The sequence below is a fragment of the Lucilia sericata genome, unplaced genomic scaffold (assembly GCF_015586225.1).
Source record: "Lucilia sericata isolate MDLA Ls3-8-SP2 unplaced genomic scaffold, ASM1558622v1 Contig001639F_arrow, whole genome shotgun sequence".
NCBI classification, from domain to species: Eukaryota; Metazoa; Arthropoda; class Insecta; order Diptera; family Calliphoridae; genus Lucilia; species Lucilia sericata.
In genome coordinates this window covers 49,700-71,624 of record NW_023995553.1, presented here as the reverse complement: position 1 = coordinate 71,624, position 21,925 = coordinate 49,700, and the positions used below count along the sequence as shown (strand labels likewise).

Here is a 21,925-nt window from a genome sequence, read left to right as displayed (position 1 = left end):
TTCACTCACAATCGAACTCTCTATGAGTGGTGAAATTTTCGATTTGATTTGAAAAATGTCACTATAACCGACCTAAGCCTTTTGAGTTTTCTAAAATATTGAATATCCTAATTTAACGATCATTTATAAAGGATACTTTCTGGTACTTTCTTTTTCTTTTACTAATACTTTTCGAATTTTCTATAATATTGAATTTTCTATAATATTGAATTTTCTATAATATTGAATTTTCTATAATATTGAATTTTCTATAATATTGAATTTTCTATAATATTGAATTTTCTATAATATTGAATTTTCTATAATATTGCCGACAACAGTAACACTTTGACGACGTCGAAAATTGTAGTGTCAGCCGCCGACGTTGTAAATATTTGTCAGCGCAGGTCTCTTCGTCGTTGCGATGAAGAAAAAGAAGAAACAAACAAGCAGTAATCAAAAGCAAAGACGCAATGAAAATCAGTGGAAAGAAAAAATTTTCGGTGTTAATAAAACAAACAACAATTGCATAGACACACAAATTTCACCTAGAAAGAAAGCTAATAAAATAAATATAAACAAAAACGTTGATAAAATAATAATAAATTAAAATATGCAAAAATATAAACAAACAACAAAACGAAAAAAACAAGTTTAACCATGAAATCAATTGACAAGTGTTACTATACCATATAACATATACACAAGGGGGAGGGATGTACTACAAGAAAATATGAAAAAAGTGTTGGAAAAAAATATACAATTTAAAGAGAAAACCAGGAGAAGGATAAATAATAATAATAAAAAAGCAACAAAAATATATTTTTATTGACAACCCAGAAGAAAGTGGAAGGAAAATTCTGCGTAGAAAGAAAAAAGATGTAAAAAATCAAACACAAACCGGTCGGTGAAAAAATTAAAGATTTTTTTTAAATAAATAAGTTTTTTGTTTGTGATAATTTAAACAAAAAGCTAAAAAAAAAATTAAACAAAAGAAAGTGTTACATTTTGTATGAGCGGCAATAATAATAAATTATACAAATTAGCAATAATTACAACAAAAACGCTGACCATATGTTAAATAAAAGAAAATTTTTACAATTTTTTTTTTGTATATTATAGCTGAAAAAGAAAAAAAAAATACACAATAAAGAAATAAAACAAAAACACAGAAAAGTGTACTACGACTATTATGAAAACGGGTGAGGCCAGTAGAGTGTCTCTTGTTGCCTACAGACTGATGGCCAGGTAAGCTGCGCTAAACTACAAGTCGCAGCTAAACTAAAACTATAGTTTTTTTCTTCGTTTTTAAATTTATGCGCAATTTTTTTTGCGGATTTCTTTCGGTAAATGCTCTTAAGCTAAAACGTAAATAAAACTTAAAATTTCAATAAAAAGTGCCAAATCTTTAATAAATTGAAAATCTATAGCAAGGAAGTATTTCTTGTTTATTTAACTCTAGTTTTCTTCAAAATAAAAAAACAATTTTTTCTTAACAATGACCTTAAATCTAGCGTTTCGTTTACAAAAAATTATAAAAAATATGTAAATTTTAATTAATAATAATTAAAAACCAACAACTAACAGCCTAGACATAAAAAGGTAAGTTTTGTTTTGTAATCTTAACAATATATTAATTTTAAAACAGCCGCCACCACCCCCGCCTCTAAAACTAAGAATAGCTCTTGCAACAACACACACACACTTATTTTAACATCTGTTGGGATTTTAATTAAAACCTTAATACTACTTACTACGGGGTTGCTCAATAAATGGCACGTGAGCATAATAAATTTTTAAAACAATGAAACTAATTTTATACATAGTTTAAAACTACTAAAAGAATATGTATTGTCGGGCTTACGAGGCATTAGCAGCAGCACGTTTTGTATTACAGACATGTTTGAGAATAATTTTTGAAAAAGGATCTTAAAGCAACAGTTTATTTTTAGTTTTCTGAAGGAAAGTGTTTCTTATGTTAACACATTTCTAAAGAAAACTGTTTTTCTAAAGATTTTTTTTCTAGAAATTCTTAATTTTGTTTTCGTTTGATAAAGGAAATTAAGCGTTACCCCTACGCTATAGACTATAGATTAGACTAACACTAGACTAGGCTAAACAGTAGAACTGACTACAGACTAGACTATTGAATAGACACGCTATAGACTATATATTAGACTAGACACTAGACTAAACTGTAGATTAGACTACAAACTAGTCTATTGACTAGATTATATATTAACTATAAGCTAGATTTAGACTAAACAATAGAATAGACTATACTAAAGACTAGATTATAGACTAAACTATAGACTAGACTATAAACTAAACTATAGACTAGACTATAGACCAGACTATAGACTAGACTATAGACTAGACTATAGACTAGACTATAGATTAGACTATAGACTAGACTATAGACTAGACTATAGAGTTGACTATAGACTAGACTATAGACTAGACTATAGACTAGAATACAGACTAGACTATAGACTAGACTATAGACTAGACTATAGACTAGACTATAGACTAGACTATAGACTGGACTATAGACTAGACTATAGACTAGACAATAGACTAGAGTATAGACTAGACTATAGACTAGACTATAGACTGGACTATAGACTAGACTATAGACTAGACTATAGACTAGACTATAGACTACACTATAGACTAGACTATAGACTAGACTATAGATTAGACTATAGACTAGACTATAGACTAGACTATAGAGTTGACTATAGACTAGACTATAGACTAGACTATAGACTAGAATACAGACTAGACTATAGACTAGACTATAGACTAGACTATAGACTAGACTATAGACTAGACTATAGACTGGACTATAGACTAGACCAGGGGTCGGCAAACTTTTGAGTCTGAAGAGCCAAAATTTACAGTTTACAAAACATGGGTTTTAAAAGAGCCACAAAATGTTTGTTTATTAAAATATTACAAATACTTTATGAATTCACTTCAAAAACATATTTTTTGTTTAATTATCTACAAGACGATTCTGCAAGGAATCTTTCTTATAGATTTTTGACTACAAACACTTTTAGAATTTTTATGGGTCATTCGAATGCGTTTTTTAACACTTGTTATATAAATATATAACAGTTTATTAAAGTGGAGCGACAGTGATATAATTTAAAATGCATTTGTCATAATTCAATATAAAGAGTCACAGTTATGTATATTAATTAGGCAGCAATCGAGATAAAATTTTGCACAAGTTTTTTATACAAACAGAAATTATACTGTGATGTATTGCGGACATTGAACCATAATTGACCAACCCAAATATAATGTTCCATTCAGAAAATTACTCTAACGATCATAATTGACTTAACAGTAGCAGTATAGAGACGAAATTCGACGTAAACAAGTTGTATAAGAACAAAAATCTATCTTCCAAATTTGATTTTAACACTCATAACTGGCTTAATAATGGCAATTTTATGACGAAATTCAACACAAACAGGAACAATAATCACTTTACCAAATTTGGTGACGATCGGCTCATAATTGATCCTACCCCCCATATTAGATCCACATTAGAAAATGACCCTATCACTCTTAAGTGACTTAATAATAGCAGTAAGCGACGAAATTCGACACAAACAGGTTTTATAAGATCAAAAAATATCTGTACCAAATTAAATAAGGATGGATTCAAAATTGACCCTTCCCCCCATATGGAGTCCACTTTCGAAAGTTCCGACATACAACAGGCTAAAATACAAGTATAGTGATGAAAATCAACACAAACAAGTTTAATAGGATACAAAACTTCATTACCAAATTTTGTAAGGATGGGTCCTTAATACGCTTTCTGGTCCCTTATTTATAGGCAAAAATTTTATGTCAAAAATATATCAATCTTTCATAGATCACTGTCATTAAAACGTGCAATATATAAAAATTTATAATTTTTTGCACCTTTTTATAAAAAAAAAGATTAAAGTTTAAAGTTTTGAGATAGACTAAGTTTTTAGTATTTAACTGTATCAAAATTCTCCACATTATTAATTAATTACTATATTTTAAATTTCCAAAATATATGTTTTAATTCGAAAAACACGAAAATTTCGGAATGTATGATCATGATTTACATCTTATCTAATGGCACCTCGTAGGATCACTGATATGATACCCCATTCGTTTATAGGGAACTTTTCAATTAACACTTTAAAGAATTAAACATTTTCTTACAATATTAACTTGTACATGGAACAAATTCAATGGGAGTGATAGGTTTGTATGGCTTTAGAAAGCTTGGATCATTCATTTGTTAGTTGGCTTTTTACCTAAATCTTCCAACTTGCTTTTAAACATTGACAATTTTCCACAACACAAAGTTTTACTTTTTAAATTGATCAACTGCATTTCTAGAGATCCAATACCAATTTCAAATGGCTCAATGAGGATTTAATCTCAAATGTACAATTTTAGGGGCAAATAAAAGCAAGGAAATGAGTGAAAAGCTAATTATGTTCTTTCTTTCTCACTCAAAAAGTATTTGTTTTTGTTTTGTTCATGTACAGAACGATTAAGCAAAGTTAAAAAGTTTTGTATATTGTAGAAACGTTTGCGAAGTGTTTTGTTAGCTTTAATACATTGCTCGTTAATCGATTCGGAAAGATTTTAAAATATGCATACAAATATTTTTTTATAAAATAAATAAAATTTGTGTATGAAACTAAAGAGCCACAGCTCCACATCCAAAGAGCCGCATTTGGCTCGCGAGCCATGGTTTGCCGACCCCTGGACTAGACTATAGACTAGACAATAGACTAGAGTATAGACTAGACTATAGACTAGACTATAACCTAGACTATAGACTAGACTATAGACTAGACTATAGACTAGTATATAGACTAGACTATAGAATAAACTACAGACTAGACTATAGACTAGACTATAGACTAGACTATAGACTGGACTATAGACTAGACTATAGACTAGACAATAGACTAGACTATAGACTAGACTATAGACTAGACTAGACTATAGACTAGACTATAGACTAGACTAGACTAGACTATAGACTATAGACTAGACTAGACTATAGACTAGACTATAGACTAGACTATAGACTAGACCAGACGTCGGCGCTAGTATTGTTCTGACAACGAAGATTTTCGGCAAATTACATGTACACAACACGATCGCATACGAACCGCTAAACAAGAGCATCAAAAATACAAATATTTTATTTAGTTGCTTGACAGCATTCAACAAAGTAGGTTGATGTCGCTTTGTTAAAGAAATTGCAAACACAACTTGAAAAAACAAAAACAACTTGCAAAAGCAAGAGCATAATTTACAAAAACAACGTACACCCTAAATAATTTTCTAGAATGCATAACAATGAAAGTAAATAAGTTCATCTTGTTTCATACTTTTTTTGTACATTTTAATTAGAAATGTTGTTTCTATGTGAAGAAATTATCATTCTTAAGTACATTGATTACATTTTGTTTATAAATATTCGCATTTTACAGTAATGCAATTTAATATTCAAAATTAAAAATAACCAAATATTTTTTTCAGTGCAATTTGATTGAAAAAATGCCAATGGTGTGTGTGTAGTGGTGATTTTTTTATCTGCCTCTCTATCCGCCGGTATATGGACTAGACTATAGACTAGACTATAGACTAGACTATAGACTAGACTATAGACTAGACTATAGACTAGACTATAGACTATAGACTAGACTAGACTATAGACTAGACTATAGACTAGACTATAGACTAGACTATAGACTAGACTATACACTAGACTATAGACTAGACTATAGACTAGACTATAGACTAGACTATAGACTAGACTATAGACTAGAGTATAGACTAGACTATAGACTAAACTATAGACTAGACTATAAACTAGACTATTAACTAGACTATAGAGTAGACTAAAGACTAGACTAGACTAGACTATAGACTAGACTATAGACTAGACTATTGACTAGACTATAGGCTAGACTATAGACTAGACTATAGACTAGACTATAGACTAGAGTATAGACTAGACTATAGACTAGACTATAGACTAGACTATAGACTAGACTATAGACTAGACTATAGACTAGACTATGGACTAGACTATAGACTAGACTATAGACTAGACTATAGACTAGACTATAGACTAGACTATAGACTAGACTATAGACTAGACTATAGACTAGACTATAGACTAGACTATAGACTAGACTATAGACTAGACTATAGACTAGACTATAGACTACACTATAGACTAGACTATAGACTAGACTACATATAGACTAGACTATAGACTAGACTATAGACTAGACTCTAGACTGGACTATAGACTAGACTATAGACTAGACTGTAGACTAGACTATAGACTAGACTATAGACTAGACTATAGACTAGACTATAGACTAGACTATAGACTAGACTATAGACTAGACTATAGACCAGACTATAGACTAGACTATAGACTAGACTATAGACTAGACTATAGACCAGACTATAGACTGGACTATAGACTAGACTATAGACTAGACAATAGACTAGACTATAGACTAGAATATAGACTAGACTATAGACTAGACTATAGACTAGACTGTAGACTAGACTATAGACTAGACTATAGACTAGACTATAGACTAGACTATAGACTAGACTATAGACCAGACTATAGACTAGACTATAGACTAGACTATAGTATAGACTATAGACTAGACTATAGACTAGACTATAGACTAGACTACAGACTAGACTACAGACTAAACTATAGACTAGACTATAAACTAGACTATAAACTAGACTATAGACTAGACTATAGACTAGTTTATAGTCTAGTCTATACACTAGTCTATAGTCTAGACTATAGCCTTTTTTGTTACAAAAGCTTCTTGTTAAAGAAGTTTTTTTCTTTTAGAAAAGCTCTTGTTAATGAAGTTTTCTTTAGAAAAATGGCTTTTACCTCATTTCAATAAAAAATTATTTTTCTTCTTTAGAAAGTGTCCTTTTTAAACGCATTTCACAAGAAGAGTGTCATTTTTATAGCAGTGTCTAGTTTCAACACATTTCTCATTCCTCTTTAGATTAAAACAGTTTAAGTGCTAATGTATACCTTATCGATATCTCCCCTCTCACCTATATTTTACAATCAACTACAACTATTTCAATTACACTACTTTACGTTAATATTTATTTTGAACCGATTCTAACTATTTTTATATTTACTCAATCAACAACACTTTTATGTTATTATTTTTTACCCTATGTCAACAAATAAGAACCCCTTCAAAAACATTTATGATTTTTTTAATAATAAACAACATACCAAAATAGATATCTCACTTATTTTCTAATTATAAAGTCAATATAATACTTGTTAAACAAAAATCCTTTTTTCTGAAAGATAATTTAAAAAAGAACATAGAAAATTAATGAGTAAATAAAAAAGAGTTTGGTAAATAAAGACGATAAGAAATGGTAAATAATTTATGAAAGGTAAAAATTAATGAAGAAATATTTGTTTGGGATTGGAAGGTTTTTAAACTATGACCATGACTCTTGACTTAACACTTCAAATAAATTTTGTTGCTTATTTATTGTTTTTAAAATGGTTTATTAAAAAATTTTTCTACTCATTTTTCTAATTTTTCCTTTTAAGTCTGGACTATAGACTAGGCTATCGATTATACTATAGACTTGACTGCAGACTAGACTATAGACTAGATTATGGACTAGATTATAGATTAGACTATAGACTAGACCATAGACTAGACTATTGACTAGACTATAGACTAGAGACTAGACTATAGACTAGACTAGACTTTAGACTAGACTATAGACTAGACTAGACTATAGACTATAGACTAGACTAGACTATAGACTAGACTATAGACTAGACTATAGACTAGACTATAGACTAGACTATAGACTAGACTATAGACTAGACTATAGACTAGACTATAGACTAGACTATAGACTAGACTATAGACTAGACTATAGACTAGACTATAGACTAGACTATAGACTAGACTATAGACTAGACTATAGACTAGACTATAGACTAGACTATAGACTAGACTATAGACTAGACTATAGACTAGACTATAGACTAGACTATAGACTAGACTATAGACTAGACTATAGACTAGACTATAGACTAGACTATAGACTAGACTATAGACTAGACTATAGACTAGACTATAGACTAGACTATAGACTAGACTATAGACTAGACTATAGACTAGACTATAGACTAGACTATAGACTAGACTAGACTATAGACTAGACTATAGACTAGACTATAGACTAGACTATAGACTAGACTATAGACTAGACTATAGACTAGACTATAGACTAGACTATAGACTAGACTATAGACTAGACTATAGACTAGACTATAGACTAGACTATAGACTAGACTATAGACTAGACTATAGACTAGACTATAGACTAGACTATAGACTAGACTATAGACTAGACTATAGACTAGACTATAGACTAGACTATAGACTAGACTATAGACTAGACTATAGACTAGACTATAGACTAGACTATAGACTAGACTATAGACTAGACTATAGACTAGACTATAGACTAGACTATAGACTAGACTATAGACTAGACTATAGACTAGACTATAGACTAGACTATAGACTAGACTATAGACTAGACTATAGACTAGACTATAGACTAGACTATAGACTAGACTATAGACTAGACTATAGACTAGACTATAGACTAGACTATAGACTAGACTATAGACTAGACTATAGACTAGACTATAGACTAGACTATAGACTAGACTATAGACTAGACTATAGACTAGACTATAGACTAGACTATAGACTAGACTATAGACTAGACTATAGACTAGACTATAGACTAGACTATAGACTAGACTATAGACTAGACTATAGACTAGACTATAGACTAGACTATAGACTAGACTATAGACTAGACTATAGACTAGACTATAGACTAGACTATAGACTAGACTATAGACTAGACTATAGACTAGACTATAGACTAGACTATAGACTAGACTATAGACTAGACTATAGACTAGACTATAGACTAGACTATAGACTAGACTATAGACTAGACTATAGACTAGACTATAGACTAGACTATAGACTAGACTATAGACTAGACTAGACTAGACTATAGACTAGACTATAGACTAGACTATAGACTAGACTATAGACTAGACTATAGACTAGACTATAGACTAGACTATAGACTAGACTATAGACTAGACTATAGACTAGACTATAGACTAGACTATAGACTAGACTATAAGACTAGACTATAGACTAGACTATAGACTAGACATAGACTAGACAAGACTAGACATGACTAGACTATAGACTAGACTATAGACTAGACTATACTAGACTATAGAAGACTAGAAAACTCTGATAAACTAGACTATAGACTAGACTATAGACTAGACTATAGACTAGACTATAGACTAGACAGACTAGACTATAGACTAGACTATAACTAACTATGACTAGACTATAGACTGACGACAGACTATAGACAGACTATAGACTAGACTAATAGACTATAGACTAAATAGGACTATATGACTAGACTATATACTATAGACTAGACTATAGCTATAACAGACTATTAGACTATCTAGATACTAAGACTAGACTATAGAATTAGACTCTAGACTATAGACTACTATAGACTTAGACTATGACTATAACATATATTTTTCATATAATTCAAACTTATCTAAACTATATTCTAGAGACTTGTAGACTTGACTATTCTGTTCTTTAAGAAATTTTCATTAGATAAGCTTCTTTGAAGAGAGTTTCTTTAGAATAGTTTCTTCTTAAGAATTTTTCTTTATAAATGTTTTCTATTTTGCATCTCCATTAAAATATTCCTTGAAAATCTATTAATTTTCCCCCTTTTTCCACAATAAACAAAAACAAAAACTATGTCAGTGGCGCGTGTCATCCATTAATTGTTAATTAAAGAAAACAAAACAAACACAACTACTTACACACTTCAATTTCATATCTTATTCGATTTATTTTATTTTTTCCTCATTTTGTATATTTTTAGTTTCTCTACCAATGATCTGTGTGAGGAACAAGTATTTCTTTCATTTACTTTTCTACAATAATTGTACAATTGTTTATATGGATATTAACTTTTTTCCTCCATATGCTCAAGCTCTCTTTGGTAATTGTGTTTACATTTACCTACAACAAATTACTTATTATTTTTTTCTATAAAATTTCTGTTTTATTTTTCATTTTATTTATGCCTTTTCAACTTCAACTACACTTTGTATACATTTTTAGTTGTTTACCTTTTGAATACTTAAATCCTCTGAATTGACCGACCACATCAAAAACAAAAAAAAGCTCCAACAATCATTATTATCATCATTATTATCAAACAGAAAATCCAACAAAATAATATTTACTTGGAACACATATGCCGAGTAAGTTCAACGAGCGAACAGCTTGTCGATGAAGAATATTAACATGTCAATAGATACTTAATATAGAATGTGATGAGTAGTGAGGTGGTACATATACAGGCAGTGGGCAGCTAAATTTAATAGTTGTGGGAATAAAATCGATTTTTATGGGTAATGAGGGTTAAACCATAGATCAGTAAGGAGGGGGATCATGACAATATGTTTGATTTTGTAAGTGGGTGTTGAATAGAATGGACTCTAGTCTGGACTATAGAATAGACTATAGTCCAGACTATAGAATAGACTATAGTCCAGACTATAGAATAGACTATAGTCCAGACTATAGAATAGACTATAGTCCAGACTATAGAATAGACTATAGTCCAGACTATAGAATAAACTATAGTCTGGACTATAGAATAGAATATAGTCTGGACTATAGAATAGAATATAGTCTGGACTATAGAATAGAATATAGTCTGGACTATAGAATAGAATATAGTTTTGACTATAGAATACACAATAGTCTGGACTATAGAATAGAATATAGTCTGGACAATAGAATAGACTGTAGTCTGGACTATAGAATAGACTATAGTCTGGACTATAGAATAGACTATAGTCTGGACTATAGAATAGACTATAGTCTGGACTATAGAATATACTATAGTCTGGACTATAGAATAGAATATAGTCTGGACTATAGAATAGAAATAGTCTGGACTATAGAATAGACTATAATCTGGACTATAGAATAGACTATAGCCTGGACTATAGAATAGTCTATAGTCTGGACTATAGAATATACTATAGTCTGGACTATAGAATAGACTATAGTCTGGACTATAGAATAGACTATAGTCTTGACTATAGAATAGACTATAGTCTGGACTATAGAATAGACTATAGTCTGGACTATAGAATAGACTATAGTCTGGACTATAGAATAGACTATAGTCTGGACTATAGAATAGACTATAGTCTGGACTATAGAATAGACTATAGTCTGGACTATAGAATAGACTATAGTCTGGACTATAGAATAGACTATAGTCTGGACTATAGAATAGACTATAGTCTGGACTATAGAATAGACTATAGTCTGGACTATAGAATATACTATAGTCTGGACTATAGAATAGACTATAGTCTGGACTATAGAATAGACTATAGTCTGGACTATAGAATAGACTATAGTCTGGACTATAGAATATAGTCTGGACTATAGAATATAGTCTGGACTATAGAATATACTATAGTCTGGACTATAGAATAGAATATAGTCTGGACTATAGAATAGAATATAGTCTGGACTATAGAATAGATATAGTCTGGACTATAGAATAGACTATAATCTGGACTATAGAATAGACTATAGCCTGGACTATAGAATAGACTATAATCTGGACTATAGAATAGGCTATAGCCTGGACTATAGAATAGTCTATAGTCTGCACTATAGAATAGACTATAGTCTGGACTATAGAATAGACTATAGTCTGGACTATAGAATAGACTATAATCTGGACTATAGAATAGGCTATAGTCTGGACTATAGAATAGACTATAATCTGGACTATAGAATAGACTATAGTCTGGACTATAGAATATACTATAGAATAGACTATAGTCTGGACTATAGAATAGACTATAGTCTGGACTATAGAAAAGACTATAGTCTGGACTATAGAATAGACTATAGTCTGGACTATAGAATAGACTATAGTTTGGACTATAGAATATAGTCTGGACTATAGAATATACTATAGTCTGGACTATAGAATAGAATATAGTCTGGACTATAGAATAGATATAGTCTGGACTATAGAATAGACTATAGTCTGGACTATAGAATAGAATATAGTCTGGACTATAGAATAGATATAGTCTGGACTATAGAATAGACTATAATCTGGACTATAGAATAGACTATAGCCTGGAATATAGAATAGTCTATAGTCTGCACTATAGACTATAATCTGGACTATAGAATAGGCTATAGTCTGGACTATAGAATGGACTATAGTCTGAACTATAGAATATACTATAGTCTGGACTATAGAATAGACTATAGTCTGGACTATAGAATAGACTATAGTCTGGACTATAGAATAGACTATAGTCTGGACTATAGAATATACTATAGTCTGGACTATAGAATATACTATAGTCTGGACTATAGAATAGACTATAGTCTGGAATATAGAATAGACTATAGTCTGGACTATAGAATAGAATATAGTCTATAGGCTATAGAATATAGTCTGGACTATAGAATAGACTATTGTCTGGACTATATAATAGACTATAGTCTCGACTATATAATAGACTATAGTCTGGACTATAGAATATAGTCTGGACTATATAATAGACTATAGTCTGACTATAGAATAGACGATAGTCTGGACTATATAATAGACTATAGTCTAGACAGTAGAATAGACTATAATAACTTCTATATTGGCCACCATCTGTTAGTTGCTACTTTTTCAATTCCATTTCTATAATTGGCAGTAAAAATATTACTTTGATTTAAAAGCCTCCAGTATGAATGTATCGTAATAATGTTTCGTTACATTTTGTATTCTATTTAAAGCCTTCCTAGCTTTTATTTTAATTCCACAATTATTTGTTTGTTTGTTTGTTAGGTCAACAGCAGCAACAGCGGCAGCAGTATAAAAACACAACAAGAATAAATGGCCGCCAGTCAGTCTAAATGTTTGACTGACTGACACGCTGCCTTCTTGGCATTGCCACCCCATGGTGTTTTCTGTTAATAATGGCTTTTAGTTATTTACTTGTCTATAATTGTTGTAGCACGTACGTATTTACGTCTGATATACATATATTTTTTTTGTTTTGTTTCAGTACAATCATAGAGACTCTGTATGTAAGAATGATTGTATAAACGTTCATGTACTGCTACGTAAAGAATGTGTTTTGTACGTATGTTCATCATTTTGAGTGCATTCCTTTCACTGCACACACATATTTTTACTTTACTTTTAACATTTCTATATTTGAATATATACCGACATTTAAACGAGAATATTTGTATTTAATATTTATTATTTTATATACAATTTTTTTTGGTTTTCTGTTTAATTACATGCTGTGTCTTCATTAAATATATGAGTATTTTTGAAAACATACACACATTTTTACACATATTTTTAACTGGCATACAAACAAAAACATCAACGTTTCAAAGTTTTGTTTTTGTAAAAATTGTTTGCTGTTAATTAAGCTGGTTTTACTTTCAAAAATGTATATTTTTTTGCTGTTTTGAAAAAGAAGTAAACAAACCATTCTTATTTTTTTTTGGGGTTATGATTGTTTAGAGACATCAGTATTGGGACACCTATGGTTACTAGAAACATATTTGTTAATTAAAAGAATTTTCTGTTAAACGTTTTATAAATCAACTGACAAACTAGACTTTAGTCTAGTCTATAGTCTAGTCTATAGTCTAGTCTATAGTCTAGTCTATAGTCTAGTCTATAGTCTAGTCTATAGTCTAGTCTATAGTCTAGTCTATAGTCTAGTCTATAGTCTAGTCTATAGTCTAGTCTATAGTCTAGTCTATAGTCTAGTCTATAGTCTAGTCTATAGTCTAGTCTATAGTCTAGTCTATAGTCTAGTCTATAGTCTAGTCTATAGTCTAGTCTATAGTCTAGTCTATAGTCTAGTCTAGTCTATGGTCTAGTCTACAGTCTAGTCTATAGTCTAGTGTATAGTCTAGTCTAGTCTATAGTCTAGTCTATAGTCTAGTCTATAGTCTAGTCTATAGTCTAGTCTATAGTCTAGTCTATAGTCTAGTCTATAGTCTAGTCTATAGTCTAGTCTATAGTCTAGTCTAGTCTATAGTCTAGTCTATAGTCTAGTGTCTAGTCTAGTCTAGGTCTATAGTCTAGTCTATAGTCTAGTCTATAGTCTAGTCTAGTATAGTCTAGTCTAGTCTAGTCTAGTCTATAGTCTAGTCTATAGTCTAGTCTATAGTCTAGTCTATAGTCTAGTCTATAGTCTAGTCTATAGTCTAGTCTATAGTCTAGTCTATAGTCTAGTCTATAGTCTAGTCTATAGTCTAGTCTATAGTCTAGTCTATAGTCTAGTCTATAGTCTAGTCTATAGTCTAGTCTATAGTCTAGTCTATAGTCTAGTCTATAGTCTAGTCTATAGTCTAGTCTATAGTCTAGTCTATAGTCTAGTCTATAGTCTAGTCTATAGTCTAGTCTATAGTCTAGTCTATAGTCTAGTCTATAGTCTAGTCTATAGTCTAGTCTATAGTCTAGTCTATAGTCTAGTCTATAGTCTAGTCTATAGTCTAGTCTATAGTCTAGTCTATAGTCTAGTCTATAGTCTAGTCTATAGTCTAGTCTATAGTCTAGTCTGTAGTCTAGTCTATAGTCTAGTCTATAGTCTAGTCTATAGTCTAGTCTATAGTCTAGTCTACAGTCTAGTCTATAGTATAATCTATAATCTAGTCTATAGTCTAGTCTATAGTCTAGTCTATAGTCTAGTCTATAGTCTAGTCTATAGTCTAGTCTATAGTCTAGTCTATAGTCTAGTCTATAGTCTAGTCTATAGTCTAGTCTATAGTCTAGTCTATAGTCTAGTCTATAGTCTAGCCTATAGTCTACTCTATAGTCTAGTCTATAGTCTAGTCTATAGTCTAGTCTATAGTCTAGTCTATAGTCTACTCTATAGTCTAGTCTATAGTCTAGTCTATAGTCTAGTCTATAGTCTAGTCTATAGTCTAGTCTATAGTCTAGTCTGTAGTCTAGTCTACAGTCTATTCTCAAGTCTAGTCTAAAGCCTATTCTATAGTATAGTCTATAGTCTAGTCTATAGTCTAGTCTGTAGTCTAGTCTATAGTCTAGTCTATAGTCTAGTCTATAGTCTAGTCTATAGTCTAGTCTACAGTCTAGTCTATAGTATAATCTATAATCTAGTCTATAGTCTAGTCTATAGTCTAGTCTATAGTCTAGTCTATAGTATAGTCTATAGTCTAGTCTATAGTCTAGTCTATAGTCTAGCCTATAGTCTACTCTATAGTCTAGTCTATAGTCTAGTCTATAGTCTAGTCTATAGTCTAGTCTATAGTCTACTCTATAGTCTAGTCTATAGTCTAGTCTATATTCTAGTCTATAGTCTAGTCTATAGTCTAGTCTATAGTCTAGTCTATAGTCTAGTCTATAGCCTAGTCTATAGCCTAGTCTATAGTCTAGTCTATAGTCTAGTCTATAGCCTAGCCTATTGTTTGGTCTATAATGTATTCTATAGTCTAATCTATATTGTCGTCTGTAGTCTAATTTCGTCTATAGTCTAATCTACAGTCTGGTCTATAGTCTAGTCTAAAGTCTATTCTCAAGTCTAGTCTAAAGCCTAGTCTATAGTCTATAATGTGGTCTATAGTCAAATCCGTGTCTAGTCTGTAGTCTAGTCTATAGTCTCCTTTAGTGTATAGTCTAATCTAGCCTATAGTCTACAGTCTATAGTCTAATCTATAGTCTAGTATATAGTTTAGTCTATAGCTTAATCTATACTCTAGTTTATGGACTTTCGAAAGCTTTTTTGTCTAATTTCTATTTTTTCATTCTCTTTCCTTTCTTGCAGCATTTTATCTCTCGAATTCCGAATTGCCCCTTAAACCAGCCTAATGTTTTTTCTATTCTCATATTACGTGGACCAACGATAAGTTGTACTCAAGTATTTTTTTGCCAATGTCGAATAACGGCATAAATAGCGCTACAAATGGGCGCACTAGTGCCAATAATACCCATGCTACGGCAACAAGCAACACTAACACCAGCTCCTCCACAGCAGCGGCAGCAGCAAAAAATTCTCAAACCGGCAACATCACAACAACTAATAATGCAACGATTAACACAACACTTAATAATGCTAAGACGTCAATTAGTTTTAAAACTACAGCACTGCCAGATAAACAACAGCAACTACAACAACCACATCAGCCGAAAACAAATAACAACGAACATCATCAACATCATCATGTAAATACCGGAACAGCAACAGGAACTGCAACATCATCATCAGCGTCATTAAGACAACCCATAGCCAATGTAAATATAAATACAACAAAAATTCAAACTCATAGACGTGATAGTTCAACAGTTAGTGGACACCATAATTCACACACTAGTGGTATACACTTGCCACAAAGCCTAAAAGATGCCTCAAAATATAGATACATACAACCGCAGACGCTATATCGTAATGATAATAACCAGACTAATCAGGATGAAGTCGATAAGGTAGAGATAGATCCTAATCATGATCATTGTTTAGTTTACTATGATGATCAATTGATAGCGGGCAGTTTAGATGCATTGATCGAACATATGGTACCCACTTCCGAGTATTATCCCGAGAGAACCTACACATTTTCGTTTCTCTTGAGCGTGAGGCTATTTATACGACCCCATGAATTGCTGGCCAAAATATCACAAACATGGGAACAACAACAGCAGCAGCTGCTGCAGCAGCAGTCTGGTACTGCTCAAGATCAAGTAGATGATGCTGGTCATTTTACAAATCTCTGTGCAACACAAGCGGGCATAAACAATTCTCCTCTACTACAACGCAAGCCGGGACAACTTGCTACGCAAACGCAAAAATCTGCTCAAAATTGTATACGCCTTTTGGCGGAATGGATAGAAACGTTTCCGTATGATTTTCGAGATGAACGTCTTATGCAGCAGGTGCGTATTTTAACGCGTAAATGTGTCTACATAGACAATGCTTTGGGCAAACAGGTGTCGCGCATTTTGCAGCTTTTAGTACAACGTTTGACTGCTCTAGAGAAATATGAAGAATTCTTACAATCTCTTTTACAAAATGATCTCAATACAATCATACAACCCCACTATAGCACCTCTGCATCGGCTTCTTATTCCTCCTCTTCGTCATCGACTTCTTCCTCGAATGCAGCTCATAACTCGCTAACAAAATCTTCTGTTCAAGCATTAAATAGTCATCATGATCATGGATCCTCCACGCAAAAGAATCATTATCTGCTCAATGCTCAATTTTCTCATATCTCAACTTCAACACCTGCTTCTTATACGACCTCCTCGAATACGGGAGGACATTCTTCTTCAGATTCTCCTAATAGTCATGATATCTTTAGCATAATGGATCTATGTCCCAGTTGTGCTCAATTGGCTCATCAGTTAACAGCCATAGAATTGGAACGTTTGTCACACATAGGTCCTGAGGAGTTTGTACAAGCTTTTGCTAAAGAATATCAAAATTCTATGAGTAAAAATGTTTCCTCTTCCTCGTCGTCTGCGGCAACAAGTGGTGGTTCTTCAGCACAGCAACAAATAATGCAAACTTCCCTCAATGATATGAAAAAGACTAGGAATTTGGAATCCTATGTCGAGTGGTTTAATCGTTTGAGTTATCTTACCGCCTCGGAAATTGTGAAGGTAGGTTGAAACAACCTTCTAACAAAAACTTTCTTAACTTTCCCTTTTGCTCCTTAGTACCCCAAAAAGAAACAGCGTGTTCGCATTATTGAATACTGGATTGAGACCGCCCGAGAATGTTTTAATATTGGCAATTTTAATAGTCTTATGGCAATAATAGCTGGTCTAAATTTAGCCCCCATTTCAAGACTAAAAAAGACGGTACGTTTTTTTTTTTTTGATTTGGAACTTTGCAATTTTATTAATTTGTTTATTTTTTTCCCCAGTGGTCCAAAATCCAATCCGCCAAATTTTCTGTTCTAGAACATCAAATGGATCCCACTTCGAATTTCAATAGCTATCGTTCGACTTTGAAGGCGGCCATGTGGCGTTCGGAGGGCGCCACCGAAGAGCGTGAACGTATAATCATTCCATTTTTTAGTTTATTTGTTAAGGATTTGTATTTTCTCAATGAGGGATGTTCAAATAGGTAAGTTTTTTAGTTTTGTTTTACAAAAAACTTTTCACTAAAAAAGCTTTTTGCACTAAAATTTTTTTTATTAAAAAAAAGCTTTTTTTTAATAAAAAAGCTTTCTTTCCCAAAAATGTTTCCATATTTTATTTTTAAATGTTTTTACTAAAAAGAGCTTTTTGAATTTTGTACAGCTGAATATGAATTTTTTTCGTTTAACTTAAAATTTAGGCAGCTGAATACAAATATTATTCTGCTGAATTCTATTTATAGGAAATAAATAAACAATTTTTTCCATTATTTAGTAAATTTACTTCGCTGAATTCAATTTGATAGAAATTTAGACACCTAAAAGCGAATTTTGTTCAGCTGAATTAAGTTTTTATAGAAAATCTTAAAACATTTTTGATATTAAGCTCAAAATATATTGCTGAATTTTAAAAATGTGAGCTGATTGGCAGATTTTGGTAGCTGAATATAAATAAATTTTGATTTATACAGCTGAATATAAATTTTGTTCAGCTGAATTGAGTTTTTATACACAAAATTATTAATTTTTGATATTTTGTTAGCTGAATTACAAATTTTCGTAGCTGAATAAAAATTATCATTGATTAGCTAGAAATTTACATGGCTGATTACGAGTTTTATTCAGCTGAATTGTGTTTTTATAGAAATTATTGTCAATTTTTTAATACTAGCTTAGAAATATTTAGCTGAATTAGGAAAAACACAGCTGAATAGCAAATTTTGGTAGCTTAATACAAAACATTTTGGATATACTCAACATTAAGACAGCTGAATATGAATTTTATTCAGCTGAATTGAGTTTTTATAGAAAAAAATTAAAAACTATTGATGTTAATTTTAAAATATTTTATTGAATTGTAAGAATGTGAGCTGAATTGCAAAATTTTGATAGCTGAATACAATGACATATATTCGCGTATATTTATAGAAAAATTTTATAAATTTTGATTATTAACTTTAAAATATTTTGCCTTTTGTACAAATGTGTGCTGAATAACAAAATTTGTTAGCTGGATAAAATGTATTTTCTATTTGCTAGAAATTAACACAGCTGAATACGATTTCTGTTTAGCTGAATTAAGTTTTTACAGAAAAAAATTATAAATTTTTAATATTTACCTCAAAATATTCTGCTGAATTGCGAAAATGTTAGATGTATTACCAATTTTGGTAGCTGAATACAAAGTATATTTGCTTTGCTAGAACTGAATATGAATTGAATACGAATTTTTCAGTTTAGTTCTAGTTTAGTTCTAGTTCAGTTCTAGTTCAGTTCTAGTTCAGTTCTAGTTCAGTTCTAGTTCAGTTCTAGTTCAGTTCTAGTTCAGTTCTAGTTCAGTTCTAGTTCAGTTCTAGTTCAGTTCTAGTTCAGTTCTAGTTCAGTTCTAGTTCAGTTCTAGTTCAGTTCTAGTTCAGTTCTAGTTCAGTTCTAGTTCAGTTCTAGTTCAGTTCTAGTTCAGTTCTAGTTCAGTTCTAGTTCAGTTCTAGTTCAGTTCTAGTTCAGTTCTAGTTCAGTTCTAGTTCAGTTCTAGTTCAGTTCTAGTTCAGTTCTAGTTCAGTTCTAGTTCAGTTCTAGTTCAGTTCTAGTTCAGTTCTAGTTCAGTTCTAGTTCAGTTCTAGTTCAGTTCTAGTTCAGTTCTAGTTCAGTTCTAGTTCAGTTCTAGTTCAGTTCTAGTTCAGTTCTAGTTCAGTTCTAGTTCAGTTCTAGTTCAGTTCTAGTTCAGTTCTAGTTCAGTTCTAGTTCAGTTCTAGTTCAGTTCTAGTTCAGTTCAAGTTCAGTTCTAGTTCAGTTCTAGTTCAGTTCTAGTTCAGTTCTAGTTCAGTTCTAGTTCAGTTCTAGTTCAGTTCTAGTTCAGTTCTAGTTCAGTTCTAGTTCAGTTCTAGTTCAGTTCTAGTTCAGTTCTAGTCCAGTTCTATTCCAGTTCTAGTCCAGTTCTAGTTCAGTTCTAGTTCAGTTCTATTTCAGTTCTATTTCAGTTCTAGTTCAGTTCTAGTTCAGTTCTAGTTTAGTTCTAGTTCAGTTCTAGTTCAGTTCTAGTTCAGTTCTAGTTCAGTTCTAGTTCAGTTCTAGTTCAGTTCTAGTTCAGTTCTAGTTCAGTTCTAGTTCAGTTCTAGTTCAGTTCTAGTTCAGTTCTAGTTCAGTTCTAGTTCAGTTCTAGTTCAGTTCTAGTTCAGTTCTAGTTCAGTTCTAGTTCAGTTCTAGTTCAGTTCTAGTTCAGTTCTAGTTCAGTTCTAGTTCAGTTCTAGTTCAGTTCTAGTTCAGTTCTAGTTCAGTTCTAGTTCAGTTCTAGTCAGTTCTATTCAGTTCTTCAGTTCTAGTTCAGTTCTATTTCAGTTCTAGTTCAGTTCTAGTTCAGTTCTAGTTCAGTTCTAGTTCAGTTCTAGTTCAGTTCTAGTTCAGTTCTAGTTCAGTTCTAGTTCAGTTCTAGTTCAGTTCTAGTTCCAGTTCTAGTTCCAGTTCTAGTTCAGTTCTAGTTCAGTTCTAGTTCAGTTCTATTTCAGTTCTAGTTCAGTTCTAGTTCAGTTCTAGTTCAGTTCTAGTTCAGTTCTAGTTCAGTTCTAGTTCAGTTCTAGTTCAGTTCTAGTTCAGTTCTAGTTCAGTTCTAGTTCAGTTCTAGTTCAGTTCTAGTTCAGTTCTACGTTCAGTTCTAGTTCAGTTCTAGTTCAGTTCTAGTTCAGTTCTAGTTCAGTTCTAGTTCAGTTCTAGTTCAGTTCTAGTTCAGTTCTAGTTCAGTTCTAGTTCAGTTCTAGTTCAGTTCTAGTTCAGTTCTAGTTCAGTTCTAGTTCAGTTCTAGTTCAGTTCTAGTTCAGTTCTAGTTCAGTTCTAGTTCAGTTCTAGTTCAGTTCTAGTTCAGTTCTAGTTCAGTTCTAGTTCAGTTCTAGTTCAGTTCTAGTTCAGTTCTAGTTCAGTTCTAGTTCAGTTCTAGTTCAGTTCTAGTTCAGTTCTAGTTCAGTTCTAGTTCAGTTCTAGTTCAGTTCTAGTTCAGTTCTAGTTCAGTTCTAGTTCAGTTCTAGTTCAGTTCTAGTTCAGTTCTAGTTCAGTTCTAGTTCAGTTCTAGTTCAGTTCTAGTTCAGTTCCAGTTCAGTTCTAGTTCAGTTCTAGTTCAGTTCTAGTTCAGTTCTAGTTCAGTTCAATTCTAGTTAAGTTATAGTTCAATTCTAGTTAAGTTCTAGTTCAGTTCTAGTTCAGTTTTAATTCAGTTCTAGTTCGGTTATAGTTCAGTTCTAATACAGTTTTATTTAAAAATTTAACTAACCAAAATTGTCTATTCTAGATTACCCAACAATCATATCAATTTCGAAAAATGCTCTCAACTGGCCAAACAAGTTATGGAATTTAACGAATGGAAAAAAGTAACATGTCCCTTCGAGAAGCTACCGAATGTCATTTCGTATTTGCAAAATAGTCCCGTTTTAAATGAAAACACTCTATCGATGGCTTCGTTTGAATGTGAACCTCCGGAAAACACTGAAGAAAAAGATCGCTATAAAACGGTTAAGGCCGAAACTAAACAACAGCTATTACAACAATTACAAGAACAACAATTGCAACAACATTAATAAAACAAG

The 21,925-nt window shown here is 31.7% G+C and overlaps 1 protein-coding gene across 2 annotated transcripts; it reads left to right on the top strand.

The window, feature by feature from the left end:
• Window positions 1-395: 395 nt before the first annotated feature.
• Window positions 396-21,925, top strand: LOC119612251 (ras-GEF domain-containing family member 1B). 2 transcript variants are annotated; one of them, XM_037968012.1, is made up of 6 exons: window positions 396-882; window positions 1,102-1,581; window positions 16,040-17,874; window positions 17,932-18,075; window positions 18,141-18,343; window positions 21,631-21,925. In XM_037968012.1, the coding sequence occupies exons 3-6, from the start codon at window positions 16,147-16,149 to the stop codon at window positions 21,914-21,916; spliced, it is 2,361 nt and encodes a 786-aa protein (XP_037823940.1). In that variant the 5' UTR covers window positions 396-882; window positions 1,102-1,581; window positions 16,040-16,146; the 3' UTR covers window positions 21,917-21,925. The 2 variants fall into 2 exon arrangements, with proteins under 2 accessions (XP_037823940.1, XP_037823939.1); XM_037968011.1 differs by having other exon boundaries at window positions 396-1,581.